The 17,958-nt window shown below is 42.2% G+C and overlaps 10 protein-coding genes and 1 non-coding gene across 11 annotated transcripts; 6 read left to right on the forward strand and 5 right to left on the reverse strand.

Moving 5' to 3' along the window:
• The first annotated feature begins 935 nt into the window (after positions 1-935).
• Positions 936-2,937, forward strand: WALSEDRAFT_61119 (Aldo/keto reductase). The gene is made up of 5 exons (XM_006959755.1): positions 936-1,155; positions 1,204-1,352; positions 1,401-2,042; positions 2,087-2,666; positions 2,715-2,937. Exons 3-5 carry the CDS (start codon positions 1,913-1,915, stop codon positions 2,845-2,847), a joined length of 843 nt encoding a protein of 280 aa, XP_006959817.1. The 5' UTR covers positions 936-1,155; positions 1,204-1,352; positions 1,401-1,912; the 3' UTR covers positions 2,848-2,937.
• On the reverse strand, positions 936-2,937 carry WALSEDRAFT_70071 (DUF1000-domain-containing protein). The gene is made up of 5 exons (XM_006959754.1): positions 2,715-2,937; positions 1,836-2,666; positions 1,401-1,792; positions 1,204-1,352; positions 936-1,155 (listed from the first exon to the last, which is right to left on the reverse strand). The coding sequence occupies exons 2-5, from the start codon at positions 1,905-1,907 to the stop codon at positions 1,091-1,093; spliced, it is 678 nt and encodes a 225-aa protein (XP_006959816.1). The 5' UTR covers positions 1,908-2,666; positions 2,715-2,937; the 3' UTR covers positions 936-1,090.
• A 114-nt stretch (positions 2,938-3,051) lies between these two features.
• WALSEDRAFT_65680 (hypothetical protein) lies at positions 3,052-6,557 on the forward strand (the record flags this gene model as incomplete). Its single annotated transcript, XM_006959756.1, has 13 exons — positions 3,052-3,373; positions 3,421-3,690; positions 3,736-3,824; positions 3,869-4,971; positions 5,017-5,251; positions 5,297-5,402; positions 5,451-5,554; positions 5,599-5,635; positions 5,683-5,701; positions 5,745-6,083; positions 6,129-6,405; positions 6,453-6,465; positions 6,523-6,557. The coding sequence occupies 13 exons, from the start codon at positions 3,052-3,054 to the stop codon at positions 6,555-6,557; spliced, it is 2,949 nt and encodes a 982-aa protein (XP_006959818.1).
• A 21-nt stretch (positions 6,558-6,578) lies between these two features.
• Positions 6,579-7,112, reverse strand: WALSEDRAFT_61122 (hypothetical protein). The gene has a single exon (XM_006959757.1). It carries the CDS (start codon positions 6,994-6,996, stop codon positions 6,658-6,660), a length of 339 nt encoding a protein of 112 aa, XP_006959819.1. The 5' UTR covers positions 6,997-7,112; the 3' UTR covers positions 6,579-6,657.
• Positions 7,113-7,391: 279 nt separating this feature from the next.
• WALSEDRAFT_21185 (ATP-dependent metallopeptidase Hfl) lies at positions 7,392-9,531 on the reverse strand (the record flags this gene model as incomplete). The annotated part of the gene is made up of 3 exons (XM_006959758.1): positions 7,392-8,213; positions 8,442-8,891; positions 8,941-9,531. The coding sequence occupies 3 exons, from the start codon at positions 9,529-9,531 to the stop codon at positions 7,392-7,394; spliced, it is 1,863 nt and encodes a 620-aa protein (XP_006959820.1).
• Positions 8,956-10,748, forward strand: WALSEDRAFT_61123 (ribosomal protein L4). Its single transcript, XM_006959759.1, has 2 exons — positions 8,956-9,896; positions 9,941-10,748. The coding sequence occupies exons 1-2, from the start codon at positions 9,863-9,865 to the stop codon at positions 10,729-10,731; spliced, it is 825 nt and encodes a 274-aa protein (XP_006959821.1). The 5' UTR covers positions 8,956-9,862; the 3' UTR covers positions 10,732-10,748.
• A 46-nt stretch (positions 10,749-10,794) lies between these two features.
• Positions 10,795-13,091, forward strand: WALSEDRAFT_61124 (hypothetical protein). Its single transcript, XM_006959760.1, has 2 exons — positions 10,795-12,263; positions 12,311-13,091. Exons 1-2 carry the CDS (start codon positions 10,833-10,835, stop codon positions 13,055-13,057), a joined length of 2,178 nt encoding a protein of 725 aa, XP_006959822.1. The 5' UTR covers positions 10,795-10,832; the 3' UTR covers positions 13,058-13,091.
• A 314-nt stretch (positions 13,092-13,405) lies between these two features.
• WALSEDRAFT_t73 lies at positions 13,406-13,501 on the reverse strand. The gene has a single exon. It is a non-coding gene; the product is annotated as a tRNA-Asp (tRNA).
• Positions 13,502-14,092: 591 nt separating this feature from the next.
• WALSEDRAFT_61125 (hypothetical protein) lies at positions 14,093-14,715 on the forward strand. Its single transcript, XM_006959761.1, has one exon. The coding sequence runs from the start codon at positions 14,118-14,120 to the stop codon at positions 14,415-14,417; it is 300 nt and encodes a 99-aa protein (XP_006959823.1). The 5' UTR covers positions 14,093-14,117; the 3' UTR covers positions 14,418-14,715.
• A 376-nt stretch (positions 14,716-15,091) lies between these two features.
• WALSEDRAFT_61126 (hypothetical protein) lies at positions 15,092-16,830 on the forward strand. Its single transcript, XM_006959762.1, has 3 exons — positions 15,092-15,159; positions 15,207-16,774; positions 16,820-16,830. Exons 1-2 carry the CDS (start codon positions 15,118-15,120, stop codon positions 16,053-16,055), a joined length of 891 nt encoding a protein of 296 aa, XP_006959824.1. The 5' UTR covers positions 15,092-15,117; the 3' UTR covers positions 16,056-16,774; positions 16,820-16,830.
• Positions 16,068-17,814, reverse strand: WALSEDRAFT_33560 (IMP dehydrogenase). The gene is made up of 2 exons (XM_006959763.1): positions 16,817-17,814; positions 16,068-16,770 (listed from the first exon to the last, which is right to left on the reverse strand). The coding sequence occupies exons 1-2, from the start codon at positions 17,799-17,801 to the stop codon at positions 16,160-16,162; spliced, it is 1,596 nt and encodes a 531-aa protein (XP_006959825.1). The 5' UTR covers positions 17,802-17,814; the 3' UTR covers positions 16,068-16,159.
• Positions 17,815-17,958: the final 144 nt, after the last annotated feature.

The following is a 17,958-nucleotide window of genomic DNA, read 5'->3' on the forward strand; positions in this document are numbered from 1 at the left end:
TCTCATACAACAGCGTCATCGACATTGGGGCTTCGATCATAAACTACACTCGTACCACCTAGATATCCTCATTGATTCAGTTCTTTTGAAATACATTATTGGGACTACTATGAGAAAGGCCTTATCTCCTCGATATGATGTTGGTCACTAATTCTTCTCTCTCCGGGCAGGATTTCCCGAAAACCCCGAGTTACACTCTCTGAATGCATAGTGAACGTAATGCCTCTCATGCCATACATATCCTCTTTGCTAAGCTATTTGATATCCTGCAGCGGCTACTACAATTTCATAATGCTTTGTATCTGATTGATGCTAGCCAATTTTTTACATATACATACACACGATTGGCTCGGCATTTTGCGAAATGATAACAGAATATCGAAGGAATTATATGGAGACTGTCTTGTGTCTTGACTGACTATTACACTATTAGGAAGCTATTTTAGCGATATTCGCCTCTGTCAGACTTCGCTAGGACCCTGAGTAAAAAGACCTACGTCCATATGCGTGGACAATTACGCTGGCGATTTATCTATCCCATAAAGTTCTCTGTTACGTAGACCCTATCCAATGATACGATTCGGTAGGTCAGCTGTTACTTCTTGGAACTCTCGAATGTCACCAGGGCATACCCATGTCCCATAATCGAGTTGATTCGTTACTCAGGAAAAATTCAGTAGCATTACTTTTGTTAAGCTTGTTAAGGTCACCTGGTGGGAGCATGCCATGTATTTGCATTGTTCATGTTCTTGTCTTAAAAATGCTTATTACTTAGCGTACATTTGTTGCTTCTCTTGAAAATCTAAGAGCTGTTGTTAGTTTCATCACTACGGGTTTGTACTGCAAGTAGTTTACTTTCTGCTTTTCTGTGCTCTCTCACCAGCTCCTACTACTACTACGCTTATATTGTTAATATTTCGCAAGACAATGTATCTGTAGTATCTCTAAATGTATAAATAAACAAATGAATAAATATATAGAATGTAATTTTGTGGCGATCTATGTGGAAGCTCATCTAACCTTAGATTCTGTTATCTAATGACGAAATGACGGTGCATAAGAATAAATAAGCAAGTTACTCGCTATCCCGCTAGCTACCAAGGCTGTTCATTCCAGCATCTGTTCCAGGTATTTTCTTGTGATCTGCTGGATTAGCTTGAATTTGATGTTAGATAGATTATATGTTTTAGAAATGCTACCCACCAAATGCCTCATATGTTGTTATGACTGGATCAGCACGCAACTCCGTCCAGCTGCCTTTGAAACCCACGAAGTAAAGACGTGACGTATCATCTCCAAAGTTCTCAGGGAAGAAGAGCGTCAGATTCTTTACTGAGTTGAATTTTGATATTCTGTTGAATAATTATAAGATAATCATTAAAAAACGGCTATGCACCCACTTAATTGGATACTCTATACACTCAGAAGATTGAACGAGCTCAATTTCTTGAGTGGCTGCAGGATCACTATCTAGATCACCAAAATCGAGGAATTGGTTGGCGTATATCTTCACCTTAGAAGGTGCACTCTCTCCTGGCCCAGCTTTGAATAGTATAGACTTTAGTTTAACACTCGCGGTAAATGGAATCCTAAGTAAAAGCTGTTCATCAGCGTCACTTTGTATGAATAGCGTGGTGTCATCTTTATCAATCCATTCCTTTATGACGTCTTTTCCTGTGGCACCCTCGTCTTCGTCGATATTAAGCGCTGTGACATTTGGTTTGTCGATAACTTGGTAAAGGAAATCATGATCTACGCCGCTTGAAGGGTGTGGATCGTGTGTATGGTTTGGCTGCTCTATGTGAGAATAGGGTTCAATATTATCTGATACTCACATCACTGCAACTGTCGCTACACGTCATTGAAAAGTAAAAAGAACTTACGTAATGTTTTTTCAATCTGAACATCCATCATGCCATCAGTTAACAACATCAGCTCAACATACAGACTTGCATCAGGACATGAGATACCTGCATTTCAACTAGGTGTCTATAAGAGTTCATCTGATGTTGCAAAGAACACTGTCACTTCAGCTCTCAAAGGTGGGAATGATATGCATGGCATATAGCACTTCTGACATGATCAGCCGGATACATTGGCGTCGATACAGCTCAATACTATGCCAACGAAGTTCAGGTCGGAGAAGCTATCCGTGAAGCAGGAAAACAAGCTGGGGACGTGTTTGTCACAACAAAGGTCATGGAATCTGCTGGTGACGTTGATGCGAACTACAAGAGGTGTTTGGAGTCAATCGAAAAAATTGGTCTCGGATATGTAGATCTGTTCTTGATACACTCTCCACGTCAAGCCAATGGTGCAACTGATCGTAAGAGCCTCTGGCAGGCTCTCGAGCGTCTAGCAAAGGAAGGACGTGCAAAGTCTATCGGTGTCTCAAACTATGGTGTAAAACACATCGAAGAACTTAAGAAATATGCAAGTGTGCCTGTAAGCGTCAACCAGATTGAGCTTCATCCATTCCATCAGCAGCGCGCTATTGTTGAGTATTGTCAGAAGAATGATATCATCTTGGAAGCATACTGTCCTATCATTCGCGGACAGAAGAAGGATGACCCTACTATCGTAAAGATATCTGAAGAGACTAACAAAAACTGGGCACAAGTACTTATTAGATGGTCTATTCAGCGCGGTTTCGTCACTCTTCCAAAGTGAGCAAGTCTTTTATTGCGTTGCATGATAGCTAACTATGTATATAGATCTGACAACCCTGAGAGACAAAAGAGCAATGCTGACATATTCAATTTCGAGCTCAGTACCGATCAAATGGCTCGTTTGGATGGATTAGAAGCTGGACATCATGTTGCACCATGTCCAGTCGATTGCGATTAAGGATGTAACAAAGTAAATGTAAATATTTGAGATATATAATGTCATTTCATGCAATTATGTTATCGCATGTGTTGACACTATTTGAAGTGCTAGATAGAGATGTAGGAAAAGAAAGCGAGATAAAGGAAGATAGATGTAGACATTTCTGATAAGGACACTTGCATAACTCAGAAATAACGATTTCATTCTTTCTTCCCAACATCCATGATATCAATTGACGATGACTTCGAAGAGCGGCAAGGAAGGCAATCTAATCCACATCTAGAGCCTTTTGACACTTTCATGGACTTTAAATATAATGATGACGATAATGTAATGAACGAGATTAACGAATTCTACTCATATCTCGACGTAAGATGCATTCTCGACGGAAAGCACGAATGGCTGGATGCGGATTATGGCAGCTGGTGGGCTATGGAAGATTCTCAGCGGAGAGATCTACTAGCTAAACTTCTTAACGCTATCAATGGTGATAAATTGTCCGAGAGACTGAAAGCTTCACGTAAATTGCTATACGTTATGCAAGGTGGGAATCAATAGATATGAATGTAGACTCCCTAACAACACCTAAAGGTAGCTTTATCGAGAGCAAAAGCACTAAACACCACTTAGATTGCATCATTGAGAATGTCAAGTTGGTTAGGGAGTGCGGCGGTCTGAACAAAATAGCATCCGCACTTAGAGCTGCTATATCTTTTCACAGTATCGTGCACACTGATTATGCACACCTCGCAGAGCCAGACTTTATTGAACAGGTAAATGTCGAGTTGGGCTCTTACATGGAGATGCTCTACTATATGGTGCAGATATTGCGCCACGACAGCACCTTCGCTGATGAACTAAGTGGGTGACTCATATATCAACTGTTTAATTCTTATGAACTTCCAGTGAATCTTGAACCATCATTGCCAACTTACCTTTTTACTTTGTTGTCCGGTTTACGCGACAAAACGGCAAAAGGATATCCAGTTAAGAAGGTTTGTTGGCTGTAGTCTATGTGACTTTTTCTCACAAGCTTTAGCTTCTTCTACTATTATGGAAGACCCTCCTTGTTGTTTTTGGTGGCTGGGAAGATATTGATTGTCTGAAAGACATATCATATGAACTCTTCAAATGCAACCTGGCAGTCAAGGATGACAATACCATTTTGAAGAGCAATCCGCTGGATTTACAACAATTCTATTCGCAGACTTCCCTCAAATACCCAACTTACAGGCCTAAACAGCAATCCTTACCATTAAATGGATTAACATTGGCATCTGCACCTGCACCACTGAAGACAAGTGCGCCCAATCAGGACATCCCGAGTGCATTTAGTGTTTCTGGACCGACTGTCTCTGGTGGAAGTACGTCCACCATCAACACGAGTGCTCCAGGCAATGGTATCCCTGGAACACCACTACCAACCCCACCACCATCACCCGCGTACAATGGGCCAAAGCTGAAAAAGACGCAGTTTCAAACGGACCAAACAAAGCCTTTCATATTCCCATTCTCAGAGTCAACTTCGACTGTACCAACATCGATCGATGAAGCAGGAAGATTGTTTGCTGCTCACATGCACGTTCCAATTTCACTCTGGCAAACTCATCAAATACGCAAAGACTTCGTCCGCAGTCTTGGCTTCACAAATAGATATGCGGAAATCGCAGAAGCTGAATATGAGAGTAATGCGCCAGTGGATGATTTTGACACATGCTCCGTCGCGAGTCAGATTAGCAACCTTAACTCAGACCATAAAATATATGTCGACAAGCTGATGCGCGTTGAGGTGGTTTACAGGGAAATACTACCATATCTTCACAACTGCGTTATTGTTTTACTTAAGTTGTTGCTCGCTTCACTTAACTCTCAAAACACAGGTGGACACGCTCATGAAGGTGAACATCCTGCAATGTCACTCGATGACATAGATGTTGCACGCCATAGGGAAATTACGTCGAAAGCTGTATCCGCTATCATTCTGTTACTTTTGAAATGGTTCAAGGTTTCACATGTCATGAAATTCCAATGGCTTTCTACACTTTTGGTTGACTCTAATTGCATTCTTCTCATGTTGAAGATGTATGGTTTCCAGGATGTGGTCACTATGATGCGAACTCAGCATGAAGTAGAAGAACTTAAGTGAGTGTGGTCTTCTTTTTCCTTACGGTCGCCAACATATTATAGTTTCTTCAATTACTGTCATACCTACGGTACATCTACACAGGATGGCAGTCACAGGAAAGTACCTTCTATAAATTCGAACGATGGTATACCAGATTTCGAGACATTTGAGAAACCGGATTTGCGCACTTTCAGTTGGCGTAACCTTTTCTCTACGATTAACTTTATGAGGATTGTCCAGAAGTTGAGCAAGAAGCGTACACACAGACTGTTACTATTGGTGCAGTATAAGAGTAGTGTAGGTTTTCAAAATAACATTCGTAGTACAAGCTAACAAATATAGGCCATGCTGAAGCGTTTGCTTAGGATTTCTGAACCAAGATTGCAGCTTTATATTCTTAAAATCATAAAAGGACAGGTGCCATATTATGGAAGAAAGTGGAGGCAATGTGGGCGAGCCCTTTTCTGCCAAGTATAATGCTAACAGCCTACCAAAGCGAACATGAAAGTAATCACCGCTATATACCTAAACTGTAGACCTGAACTGCGTGATGAATGGCTCGCCAGTGCAGATGTTGATCAAGAAATCGAAGATTCTTTAGTGGGTTGTGCGCTTTGAAATTTACATCTCTCACAAAGCCTAAGCCACAAGAGCAATCTTTACGCGCATTTGTCAAATTCTGTAAGCTCTTCTTTTTCGCCTGCTAACATACTAACTGGAGAAATTAGATAATGAAAAGTACTACAAGTGCGTAACACTCGTCAGACTAGCTCAGCTAACGCACAGAAAGCACCCCTGGGGGACAAACACATCACGTAGATGTTGAAAATGTTGCCATGAAGGAAAAGGTAGCCGTCGACCGTGAGCAAGAATCATCACAATCGGAGAGCGAGCATCATTCAAGCAGAGGTGGAATGGTTGCTGATGATATCTACGATCTGCACGAATATGACGATATCATGGAAGATATCCTTAATGGTGTTGAAGGCGACTCCTTCGATGCACAAGGTTTAGACCAAGCATTGAAAGAGTTGAACCTGAACCATCTAGATAGGGGTTCAGACGCATGGAATAAACTTAACACGTTCTTAGGACCGGGATACATGGATGACGTTAGCGACAGTGAAAGGTGGGTAGTTCTCTACGTAATTGTATTTATTTCTCACTATAACAGCGTTGTCACCGTCGATGATCTTGGATACAACGGTACAGGTGAAGGTGATGCTGAAAACGCTGAGAACCCAGGCCTAAACGATTGGGAACACATTAGCGCGGATACATTGTCGCAGCTTCCACCTTCGCCTAATAGGGTGCTCAAGTCGCCGCAAAAAGATGGCAGGAGGCTCTCTGAGGGTGAACAAGCTGATGAACAAATGTCACCGCCACCTGGTAGCCCCAAGCCACTACCATTTGCAGGTGGTGCGAATGGCATTGGCGTTGATGAAGTTGAGGTGTGTGTTTTGATTTTCTTTAAATGTGATACTGATTCATGTTCCAGTTTTTGTATGGAGGTGAGCAAATAAGATGTTCCTTCTATATTCCGCTGACATTGTCTTACAGAGTGATAGTAAATGTAACAATACACGAATTACTTATATATTAAATAAGATGTATGCGTACAGTTGTGATCATTAAAGTAGTAGATACGCGAAGTGTATAATGCTGTTATGATTAGTGTGATGATTGTATATATTGAGGTAATCCTATCCGAGGAGAAATTCTATCAGCAGGAGTATGATGAATAATGCAGATAAAGTAGTAAACTTCGGACGTTGAATCATTCCGTCAGAAGTTTCTAAAGTTGTGTCCATATATGTCGCTTGCGAAACCGTACCATTTTGACATTCATCTATGAGTACGTTTACGTCCTTCATTGAATCTACCACCCAAGCTTTATTCCCGTAATCTAATGTTTCGCAACCATTTCTACATTCATGGAGTAACTTCGTGTTATTTGCTATCAATTCTGAATTTTGCAGATAAAATCCCGATGTTGTTGGTTGCCTAACGAAGCACACTCCTGGGTGGACTTTGGTATACATTTTTAAACTGATGTTATAATTAAAGCCTCACGTCTGGAAACGATTTTCATAGTTCTTTTCAGGTACGAATCGTGCAAACTGACAGTTTGAATTCTTTGTCGTCCTCCAAGTATTTTAATTGAGATATTTGAGGCGATTACATGATGTATTATTAATATATAGATATATATACTTAGAACAGAACTTAGGCACACAACCGATCGGTAAGAAGGCACATCGAGAACATTTTTTGGAAAATTATGAAATTGCAAAGATTTGTACAAATGAGTGATGATTGATTCTGTCTAACTCTTTCTCTTTATAAATAAGTCATTACTGTGATTCCGGTTGATTATCTGTAGGTGCTTTTTTGCTTTTTCTTTTTGTTAGCAAAAAATAGCTTTAAAAAGCAGGACTTACATATCTCCTTCCAAGAACTTATCTAATTCGTCCTTCGTGTGCTCGAATGGACGTGGACCAAGCAAATCAATCATGTCTTGCCGAGAGAGAACCTCCTTTACGAGGAGCTTTTGTGCTACCTTCTCTACAAGATCTCTTTTTTCACCTAAAAGCTCATGCGTGCGTCTGTGTGCTTCAGAAATCATACCTCTTACTTGATTGTCTATCATTTCAGCTGTCTTCTCACTGAATGGTTTTTGGAATCCTTCATTGCTGCCTTCACGACCACCGTAACTGACAGGACCTATTTCATTGTTCATACCATAGTTAGCACATACTTCAAATGCCATCTTCGTTATCCTTTGCAAATCATCTTGTGCACCTGTTGTAATTCTTCCAAAGAAGATCTCTTCTGCGACTCTACCACCTAATGTCATACACATTCTGTCAATGAGTTGCTCAGTAGTGAACAAGAAACGTTCTTTTGGAAGGTATTGTGCGTATCCAAGTGCACCAACACCACGTGGAATGATAGATACCTTGACGAGTGGATCAGCGTGTTCCAAGAACCATCCACAAATTGCGTGACCTGCTTCATGGTATGCGACTGTCTTCTTCTCTTCTTTGTCTAACACTCTGCTCTTACGTTCGAGACCTGCGATGACTCTCTCAATTGCTTGCTCGAAGTGAATAAGGTTGATGGAGTTAGCGCCCTTTCTGGCGGCATAAAGTGCAGCCTCATTGCAAACGTTGGCAATATCAGCACCGGAGAAACCTGGTGTAAGAAGGGCCAATCTATGAGCGAGATTGCTATATGGGTTATCTGAAGTAAGAAGCTTCTTGGCATCTCTTTCACGGCGTTCAGCTGGAGTGAGATCATCTTCTACAGTTTCAGCCATGACGATTGGAGCACCGAAGGTGTCATCTTTAACTGGAGAGAATGCCATAGTTGATTCCTTGAATAAAGCTGGGTTTGGTGTAGGGAAATCACTTGCAGGCTTACCGACACTAGAGCTTGGTCCTGCATCACTATCTTCGGAAGGTGGGCCAACTTTCTTTAATGATACATCCAATTTGAGTGGACGGAGGTGAACAAGGAATATTTGTGAACGTCCGCCGACGTCTGGTCTGTCAACGCTGATATGTCTGTCGAAACGACCTGGACGCATGAGAGCTGGATCAAGAACATCTGGTCTGTTTGTACCGGCTAAAACGACAACGTGTTGGTCTGTACCGAAACCGTCCATTTCAACAAGGAGTTGGTTTAATGTACTTTCACGTTCGTCATTTCCACCACCAACACCGCCAGATTTGGCTCTTGATTTACCGATAGCATCGATTTCATCCAAGAAGATGATACATGGTATGTTTTTACGTGCTGTAGCGAACAAGTCACGGACACGGGATGGACCAACACCAACGAACATTTCAACAAATTCTGAACCTGATACTGAAAGGAATGGAACACCAGCCTCACCAGCGGTTGCTTTAGCGAGGAGAGTCTTACCGGTACCAGGCTGTTTTAGTGGTTAGCTTGTATGATTTCTATGAGAAAATTAGACTCACTGGACCTGAAAGAATAGCACCACGTGGAATCTTTGCTCCTAATCTTTCAAACTTTTCTGGCTCCTTAAGGAACTTTACGAATTCCATAATTTCTTCCTTTGCTTCGTCCATACCGGCGACATCTTTAAAGCGGGTACCAATTTCATTCTCATGGTTGAACAGTTTTGCTCTACTCTTTCCTATGCCGAAAATACCGCCACCAGCACCAGAACCAGCTCCTGCTCGTCTGCTCATCCAGTACAATAAACCAGCGAAAAGCAAAGTTGGTGCGAAGTGTAAGATCATATTAAGCGGTGAAGTTTCTTCATGGTATGCGACCGGAATCTTCTCGTGGTTTGGTACGCCAAGTTCCTTTTGTGCCTCATCGAGGTGACGTTCGAAAGCGTCTACGCTGCCAATAGAGAAGTACATACCGTAGCTAGAAGGAACATCGCCACGCAAGCCAACTCGTACTTTGTTACGGTTTACTACGACCAAACGCTCAACGAGACCTCTGTCGAGGTAGCCTGTTCTGAACTCTTGCCAGGTAACTTCCCTCTCGGTAGCGTCTGGCACAAGGAGTCTATAGGTGAAATATGTACCGACACCCATCATTAAAAGCTGCTGTCCGTTGATGCGAATTTCAGTGTGTGGTCCACCGCCGCCACCGCCTGGGAAACCACCTGGGAAACCGCCTTCGCTGTCCTTCTTGTCCTTCTTCTTGTTATCCTCGCTGTCGTCATCCTCATCCTTGCGCTTGTTTTGTTTCTTCTCGTCACTCTTGTCGTCTCTTCGGATGATAGGCGTATGAGTGAATTGCCTCTGTGGATTGAATTTTGTTATTGGCCTAAAATACCGCGGCCTTATTAAATTAGATAATCTTAGCATCTCGTCGTATTTCCTCAAGTTGCGCGAAATCGTTGAGATCTCTCTTTGGCAGGAAATGCAAGGATCAAAAATATTAGGAATTGCTAGAGGTGAGTAGCCGCTTAACTAGCGAATATTTTATTCACTTATTTAGCCTCTACTACGCCTATTGCTCCCCCATTCGTACACCTTCCTCTTAGGCATCTATTCCATCCAAAATCTGGTTTCGTAGAAAAGCAGGCAGTGCCTTTACCTTCGGACGCCTTCAATGCTCCCCTTAGAAGGGATATCCTCCACTCCTGCGTTCGCAGCTTCCTTTTCTCTAATAGAGACGGTACAATAGCACACGTTAAGAATAGACATGAGGTTGCAGGTAGTCATAGAAAACAGAGACCACAGAAAGGTACCGGTCACTCGAGAATGGGTACCAAGCAGTCCCCGCTCCTCGTCGGTGGTGGTCAAGCTCATGGCCCTCGTAACACCCGCAACTGGAAGCGCAAAGTTAACAAAAAGGTCTGGGCACTGGGCATGAAGGTAGCCTTGTCCGACAAAATTCGTTCAGGCGAGTTGGTCGCCATTCCAGCCAGTCATTTGGATATTCCAAGAACAAACAAACTGAGCAGACAACTCAGCAATCTTGGTTTGTTAGATAGAACGCTTTTCGTTAGCTCAGATATTACTTTGCACCTCGCTTCACGGAATATTCCTACCATAGACACACTCACACCAGAAGAAGTTGACGTTTATGATGTTCTCCGCGCTAAGAAGGTTGTCGTGGACGTGCAAGCGCTTAATTCACTCTACCACAAGATTCAAATAAAGGCAGGTGAGATTGAGGGCAGCGTGGAAGAACCTGAAGAATTCGGGTTTGAGACACCTGCACTCACTGAACAAGAAGAGCAAGCGTTGTTGGAAAAGGCTGATTTTGTACTTAATAAGCAGTGATTTATAGATTCATTCGGGACTTTCAAATTGTATTTTGCCTGTTCTATCTCCCCAGCTAAACTACCTTTAACCATTACCACCATCTGCTTTGCTAACATCCTATGAGTGCTTTACAGAGGCTCAAATTTAGTGCAGAAGTGCTGGATGCAATGGCTACCAGAAAGCCCGTCGTTGCGCTAGAATCCACTATCATCACTCATGGTCTGCCTAGAGGAGATAATCTCTCACTTGGAAGGAAACTGGAGAAAATTATAAGAGATAATGGTGCTATTCCTGCTCATATTGCTGTCATAGATGGACATCCCCTCGTTGGCTTGTCTGATAAGCAACTCGAAATACTAGCTCTCGACGAGTCACTCAATCCGCTCAAAATAAGCCGGCGAGATCTTGCAGTCGCATCTGCATTGAACAGAAGCGGTGGTACTACGGTTGCTGGAACGATCTGCCTAGCTAGTGCAGCTGGTATCAAGCACTTTTGTACGGGCGGATTAGGTGGTGTCCACCGTGGCGCTGAGCGTACGTGGGACGTTAGTGCAGATCTCACAGAGCTTGGGAGGAGCCCAGTGAATGTCATCTGTGCCGGGGCGAAATCTATCCTCGATACATCACTTACATTGGAATACCTGGAGACACAGGGTGTCACAGTCGCAACTGTGGGAGAAACAAACGACTTTCCGGCATTCTACTCACCAAAATCTGGATACTACTCTCCATACAACCTTACACCAGTTGAAGCAGCGAGAGTGTCACTCGCTTCAGATGGTTTGTCGAGTGGTGCATTATTTTGCTGTCCTATCCCAGCGGAATATGCTGAAGAAGGTGCCCGGATACAAAGCTCAGTCGATCAAGCTATCAAAGAGAGCCAGGAGGCAGGTATCGCCGGTAAAGAGACGACACCGTGGTTGTTAGCGCGCGTTGCAGAGTTGACGAAGGGTAGCTCTATCAAGAGTAACTTAGCATTAATCGAGAACAACGCCAAAATAAGCGCAGATATCGCCGTCGCGTATAACCAACTACAAAAGGGACAAGAACCAGAGCAGAAAGTGTATCCAATGGGACATATGAAAAAACCTGATGCTACCAAGCCTGAAGTTGGCAAGCCACCTGTAAGACAGCCACCACAGCAAGTGCAAGAAGAGAAACAAACGGATATACCAGCAGATGTCATGATCATTGGTGCATCAGCCCTTGACATAACATCGCAATACAAGGACGTCGTTGGTGAAAACCCCCAATCGACATACCCAGGCGTCATCAAGATAGGACTGGGCGGTGTCGGACGGAACATTGCCGAAGCGACGAACAGGGTTCTCCGCAAAAGTCCTATTTCTTCTATGTTGGTCACGCCAGTTGGAAGTGATGAATTTGCCGAAACGCTTAAGAGTGCAACGTCGAAACTCAAAATGCGTACGGATGGGTTTATCAACACATATCACCCAACACCTGTCGTGAATCTGCTACTCAACAGCGATGGAGAGTTACGCGAGGGTGTTTCTTCATTTGAAGCGGTGGAGAAGCTCACATTTGACGAGGTGGGTGTTTTATATTCTTGAAAACGCTAACTGAGTATGTCATAAAGGTTAAGAAAGTCCTTACGAAGCACAAGCCACAGTTGATCGCTCTCGATGGTAATCTCAATAGCAGTCTTCTCGCGGATGTAATGGCATATGCAGAGGTGAACAACATCGACACCCTCTTTGAGCCTACAAGTGTTGCCAAAGCAACTCGCATACTTAGTGGTAGTGGCATACCAAAATTGACTTATGCTACACCAAATATTTTTGAATTGAAAGCCTTAGTGGAGAGCAAGCAATTTGGAGAACTGAGAGAAATTGATTCATATTGGGAAACTCTCAATGGTTTGCGTTTATTCCAAAACTTCAGAGACCAACTCGAACGCAACCTCCCAAAGAATGTTCTAGAGCTAGGTTTGCCTCAGATGTCAGTTATGTTACTTCCAATCTGCAAGAACCTCCTCGTTAAGTGTGGAAGTGACGGTGTCTTAGCAGTCACTCGCGTCAAACGCGATGAGTTTGGTGACTGGAAGGACATCAAATCTGACAAAGAGGCTTCACGAGTTGTACATCTCCCTAATGATGGTGATGGTGTCGTCGTGCAACATTTCAAAGCCTCCGTTGCAGAAAGGATCGTTAATACAACAGGTGCGGGAGACTCATTCGTCGGTGCACTCATTGCTGCAGTTGCATCAAGAAAGGGTCTCACCGATAGCGTAAAATTGGCTAACGAGGCAGCTATGCTCACACTTGGCTCACAGGATGCTGTCAGCGCTAGGTTGAACTACCTCAGCGATGATTTGGAGTTGTAGATATTAAATATCATTAATATTTCTTTATATCGTCTCCTTGTATTGCTCTCTTCGCTGAAATCTCTTTATACGCTCTGTCGTCCATTGTCTTCAGTAAGAGCGTATATATCAAAGGTAGACACGTAATTTAAACCACTAGAGGTTTATCTCAATTACACAATGATAAACTACAGCAAATATCTATCTCCTCGACTTACTCTCAACCTATTTCATTCTCAATGTTAATAACGAATTCTCAGTATCTATAGATAAATAATACAAACGAATACACCGATCATAACACATCAAATGGCACATTCCATACAAAAAAAAGTAATCACAAGGTAAAAATAGATACCAAAAAAGAATCTCCCTGTCTGGGAGTTGAACCCAGCTCTCCCGCGATAAGCCTGAAAATCAGATTTTCTTGACAAGCGGGCGTACTAGCCGATATACTAACAAGGAATCTGACTTAATCTTCAAAGAGCATTGTGTGTACCATAAATATCAATATTGCTGATTTTTTATTTCGGAAAATTTTAACACCATGAACACTTAGGACTTCAAGCTTCCAAACAACACTCCTCTCACTAAATAAAATCTAGGACTGAATTACCAGTCAGGACATAGTGGAACGTTCTACGACATCAAGAGTAAAGCTATCCAGATCAGAATTCAAATACGGGTGTTGAACATAAAACGACAACTAGTTGTTAGATATGTACGTATAAATAGTAATAAGACGGCAGTAAGGAACAAGCGGACAGTGAAAACTATGGAGACATAAAAATGAACACAAACGACAAGATGATCTAGAATAAAACCATATATGTATAGATATTTAATTTATAATGACACAAGCTGAGTTGCCTTTAGGATAGCGATCGCTAGTTATGAACATAAGTGACATATTCCATATAATCATACTAGCAACAGAATCGCACCATTTTACAAACATGGAAATGATATTTAAACTCAATATAAACAAAATCAATGAAATCTTCATATGTTAAATTAAAATTAGAAGGTAAAACCTTTACTTCATACCTTGCCCCTAACCACAACTTTCAGATTAAATAAAATGACGAGATCTCCAGATAGTGAAGGTGACAAAAGTGAGAACTCCTTCTATTCAAATAGGGTTGGTAGCCAGGAAGAAGTACGTAAGCCTGGCGACTACTTTGAGACAACAGGACCGGGTGGCTTAGGTGTAGTAAGAGTGACTAAAGGAACTCCCGTCTCCGAAGAGATACGCAAAGCCAAAGCTGAAGGAAAACTTAGACCTATCCCTAACATAAATAGATTGCTGAGAGGTAGTACTCTGGTTATCATGATATTCTTCGTGGTTTTAACATGTCTCATCCCTGTAACCCTGTGCTAAGAATGAAGTTTCCGGTGTCACCGTTATTAAATAGTGAATTCCAGACGTACGGTGTTAGGCCTGAATACACATCAACACCAATCTATTAGAAAGTATATCAACAATAAGAGGAAATAATTAACAAGAAAAGTGAAAAAAAAAGATATGAAAGAAATAAATCTCGTACGGAGGCAATTGATGCTAAATGCTCAACATATATAACATACTTCGTACTACATAATACAAGACAGACAGCCTCGGGCTTCTTGATAGTGAGGAATTGAATATTAAACCTTACCTTTATTCCATATATGTGATTCTTAAAACCTATCAGAGTAAATTAGAGACTCTGAAGTACGTGTGAATGTTAGTTTCGTATGCATTACCCGCACTTACTGAGGTGCACAATACTATTTTTTACATGACTAACTGATTAAAAGCATCAACGACCGATTCACAAATTTAAGAACGCGAATAACGATTTAAACACCTTAGAAGTTATTAGTACATTCTCTCACTTAAAACACCCCATGATGCCCTTATCTAGGTCTGCTATAGTTCAAATATACACAGCCAGAATGAGAGAGAAAGAAGCTAAATAATATAGAAAGGAGTGATAGGGATCATCGCTAGACATCAATTAGAAGAAACAAATTTTAGAATTGACATGCCCATCCTGCCGTTCTTCGCAAGTTGCGAGGAGGCGTTCATAAACTAAGAAATGAGGTTTTACTCACAGAAGTTCCCAGAAGTCGATGAACTTGTAAGTAGTAAAAGAATAAATTATTCAGATCATCTAAACTCCTACAGGTCATGGTACAAGTTCGTCAAATCGCAGAAATGGGTGCCTACGTAAAGTTATTAGAATATGATGGTATAGAGGGTATGATCTTGCTTTCAGAACTTTCAAGAAGACGTATAAGGTCGATCCAAAAGTTGATTAGAGTCGGCAGGAATGAAGTCGTCGTCGTACTCAGAGTAGACAAGGAGAAGGGTTACATTGATTTGTCAAAGCGTAGAGTATCTCCAGAGGATGTTCTCAAATGTGAAGAACGGTTCAATAAGTCAAAAGCAGTACACAGTATCATGAGCCACGTTTCCGGTAAGCTTAACCTCGACATGGAGAAGCTTTACGAGGATGTTGCATGGCCATTACACAATAAGTATGGACACAGCTACGATGCTTTCAAATTATCCATTTCTGAACCAGAAATGATATTCAGTCAGCTCAGTGTTAGCGAGGAGATTCTTCATGAGTTGAAGGCAAACATTAGCAGGAGGCTCACACCACAACCTGTTAAAATCCGTTCAGATTTAGAAGTTACCTGCTTCAGCTACGAAGGTATTGATGCTATCAAGGGCGCTCTCAAGGCTGGTGAAGCACTTCAAACCGAGACTATCCCTATCAAAATCAAGCTTGTTGCACCACCACTCTATGTTATTAGCACGACTTCAACTGACAAAGCAGGTGGTCTCGCTTTGTTAGAAAAGGCTGTCGCTTTAGTCCAAGAGAAGATGCAACAATCTGGTGGTGAAGTGAACATCAAGATGAAACCTAAGGCAGTTTCAGAATCTGAGGACAACGAATTACAAGCACTTATGGAGAGAGTTGAAAGGGAAAACAAGGAAGTTTCAGGTGACGAATCCGATTCAGACTAAAATTAACTAAATTTGGTTCAAATGCATAAATATTTCATTTTATAAAATTATATAATAATGCTATCCAGGAAGCGAAAGAGAGAGAGAGAAATATGGTTGTTCTATTAAGCATACAAACGCTTGGTGTAGCTGTTCAATCCATGTACACCACCTTCTAATTGAGCAGATGCGGTACGAAGTTCAAACCTAACCTTGCCAGCTTTGACGGCTTCTTGAAGTTCAGCAACGCTTCTTTCACCCATATCTTGCAAACTGTGTTGAAGACCGTTGTAGAGGTATGGCATAAACTTGGTGATTGAACCCTTGTCGACAACGTCACCGGAGACACCTTGTGCGACCTTGACAGAGTCAGCTTCACTGAAGTATCTACCTGAAGCGGCATTATCCTTGCTGTCATCTTCAGCGTTGACTACGCTCTTCTTCTTGAGCTTATGTTGCATAGCCTCGATGGAACCCATACCACGGTAGGCTTTAACACGTTGACCTTGGTGGTAGAAGTATTCACCAGGTGATTCTGTTGTACCAGCAAGCATACCACCCATCATGACTGCAGAGGCACCCAAGCAGATTGCCTTTACGATGTGACCGACATTTCCGATACCACCGTCTGCAATGGTTGGGACACCGAATTGGTTGGCGAATTCGGAGACTGCGTAGACAGCGGTACCTTGTGGTCTACCAACAGCCATGACTTCTTGGGTAATACAGATAGAGCCTGGGTGTGTATGTGAGATGAGTATATCAAATTATATCGTACTTACCTGAACCCATACCGATACGTAAACCGTCAGCACCAGCGCTAATTAATTCGGCAGCTTGCTCTCTAGTAACGACATTACCAGCAATGACGTCGACCTTGAAGTTATCCTTGATCCACTTGATCATGTTGATTTGGTAGACTGAGTTACCTTGTGAGCTGTCCACAACGACGACATCTAAGCCAGCTTCTACAAGCAAGCGAAGACGTTCCTTGTCAGCGTCACGAGTACCAATTGAAGCACCACAGTAGAGTTGCTTAGTCTCTGGGTTCTTGGATGCTAATGGGAAGTTGAGGTTCTTCAATAAGTCAGATCTAGCGAGCAAAGCGGTGAGGTTTCCTGCTGCATCGACGATTGGAAGTTTACCCTTCTTTGATACACGAAGAATCTTGTTTGCTTCTTCAAGGTTGATACCTGATTTACCTGTGACTAATTCTGTAGTCATAACATCCTTAACTGGAGTGTTGAGGTTTTGGAATTGAATGTCTCTGGCGGTGACGATACCGAGCAACTTTGAGTGGAGGAAACCAGAGTCGGTGATTGGAATACCACCAAATCCGAGCTTCTCTTTGATGGAGAGAACATCGCTAACTGTAGCAGATGGTTTCAAGCAGATTGGGTCGGTGATGAAACCGTTCTCAAATTTTTTTACTTGTCTAACCATATGAGCTTGTTCTTCTGCGGTGTTGTTGTGGTGAATTATACCAATACCACCCATCAAAGCCATGTAAGTGGCCATTTGTGATTCGGTAACTGAGTCCATAGGTGAACTGACAAATGGAGCTGAGAGTTCGATGTTTCTAGAAACCTTTGTCTTCAAGCTGACGGATGAAGCGTCAAAGTTGATGTGGCCAGGCAAAGTGAGGAAATCTTGGTAGGTGAGGCCACCACGGGTCTTTGAGTCCATCAAGGACTGTACGGATAAACCGTCTCTTTCTTGGTAGGTAGAGAGGTGTTTGATGGCATCGCTAGCGTTGAGTTTTGACATTTAGATGATGGTCGTTCGATACGAAGAAGATTGTTACAAAAAAGTTCGGTCAAATGACTGTAAAGTGCGAAGGAGATAACGGATTTTAGATATCTATAGATGCATAGATGTATAATAGGTATTTAAATTATATATCGTCGCTGAATAAAATATTACC

The sequence above is a fragment of the Wallemia mellicola genome (genome assembly GCF_000263375.1).
Source record: "Wallemia mellicola CBS 633.66 unplaced genomic scaffold WALSEscaffold_20, whole genome shotgun sequence".
NCBI lineage: Eukaryota > Fungi > Basidiomycota > Wallemiomycetes > Wallemiales > Wallemiaceae > Wallemia > Wallemia mellicola.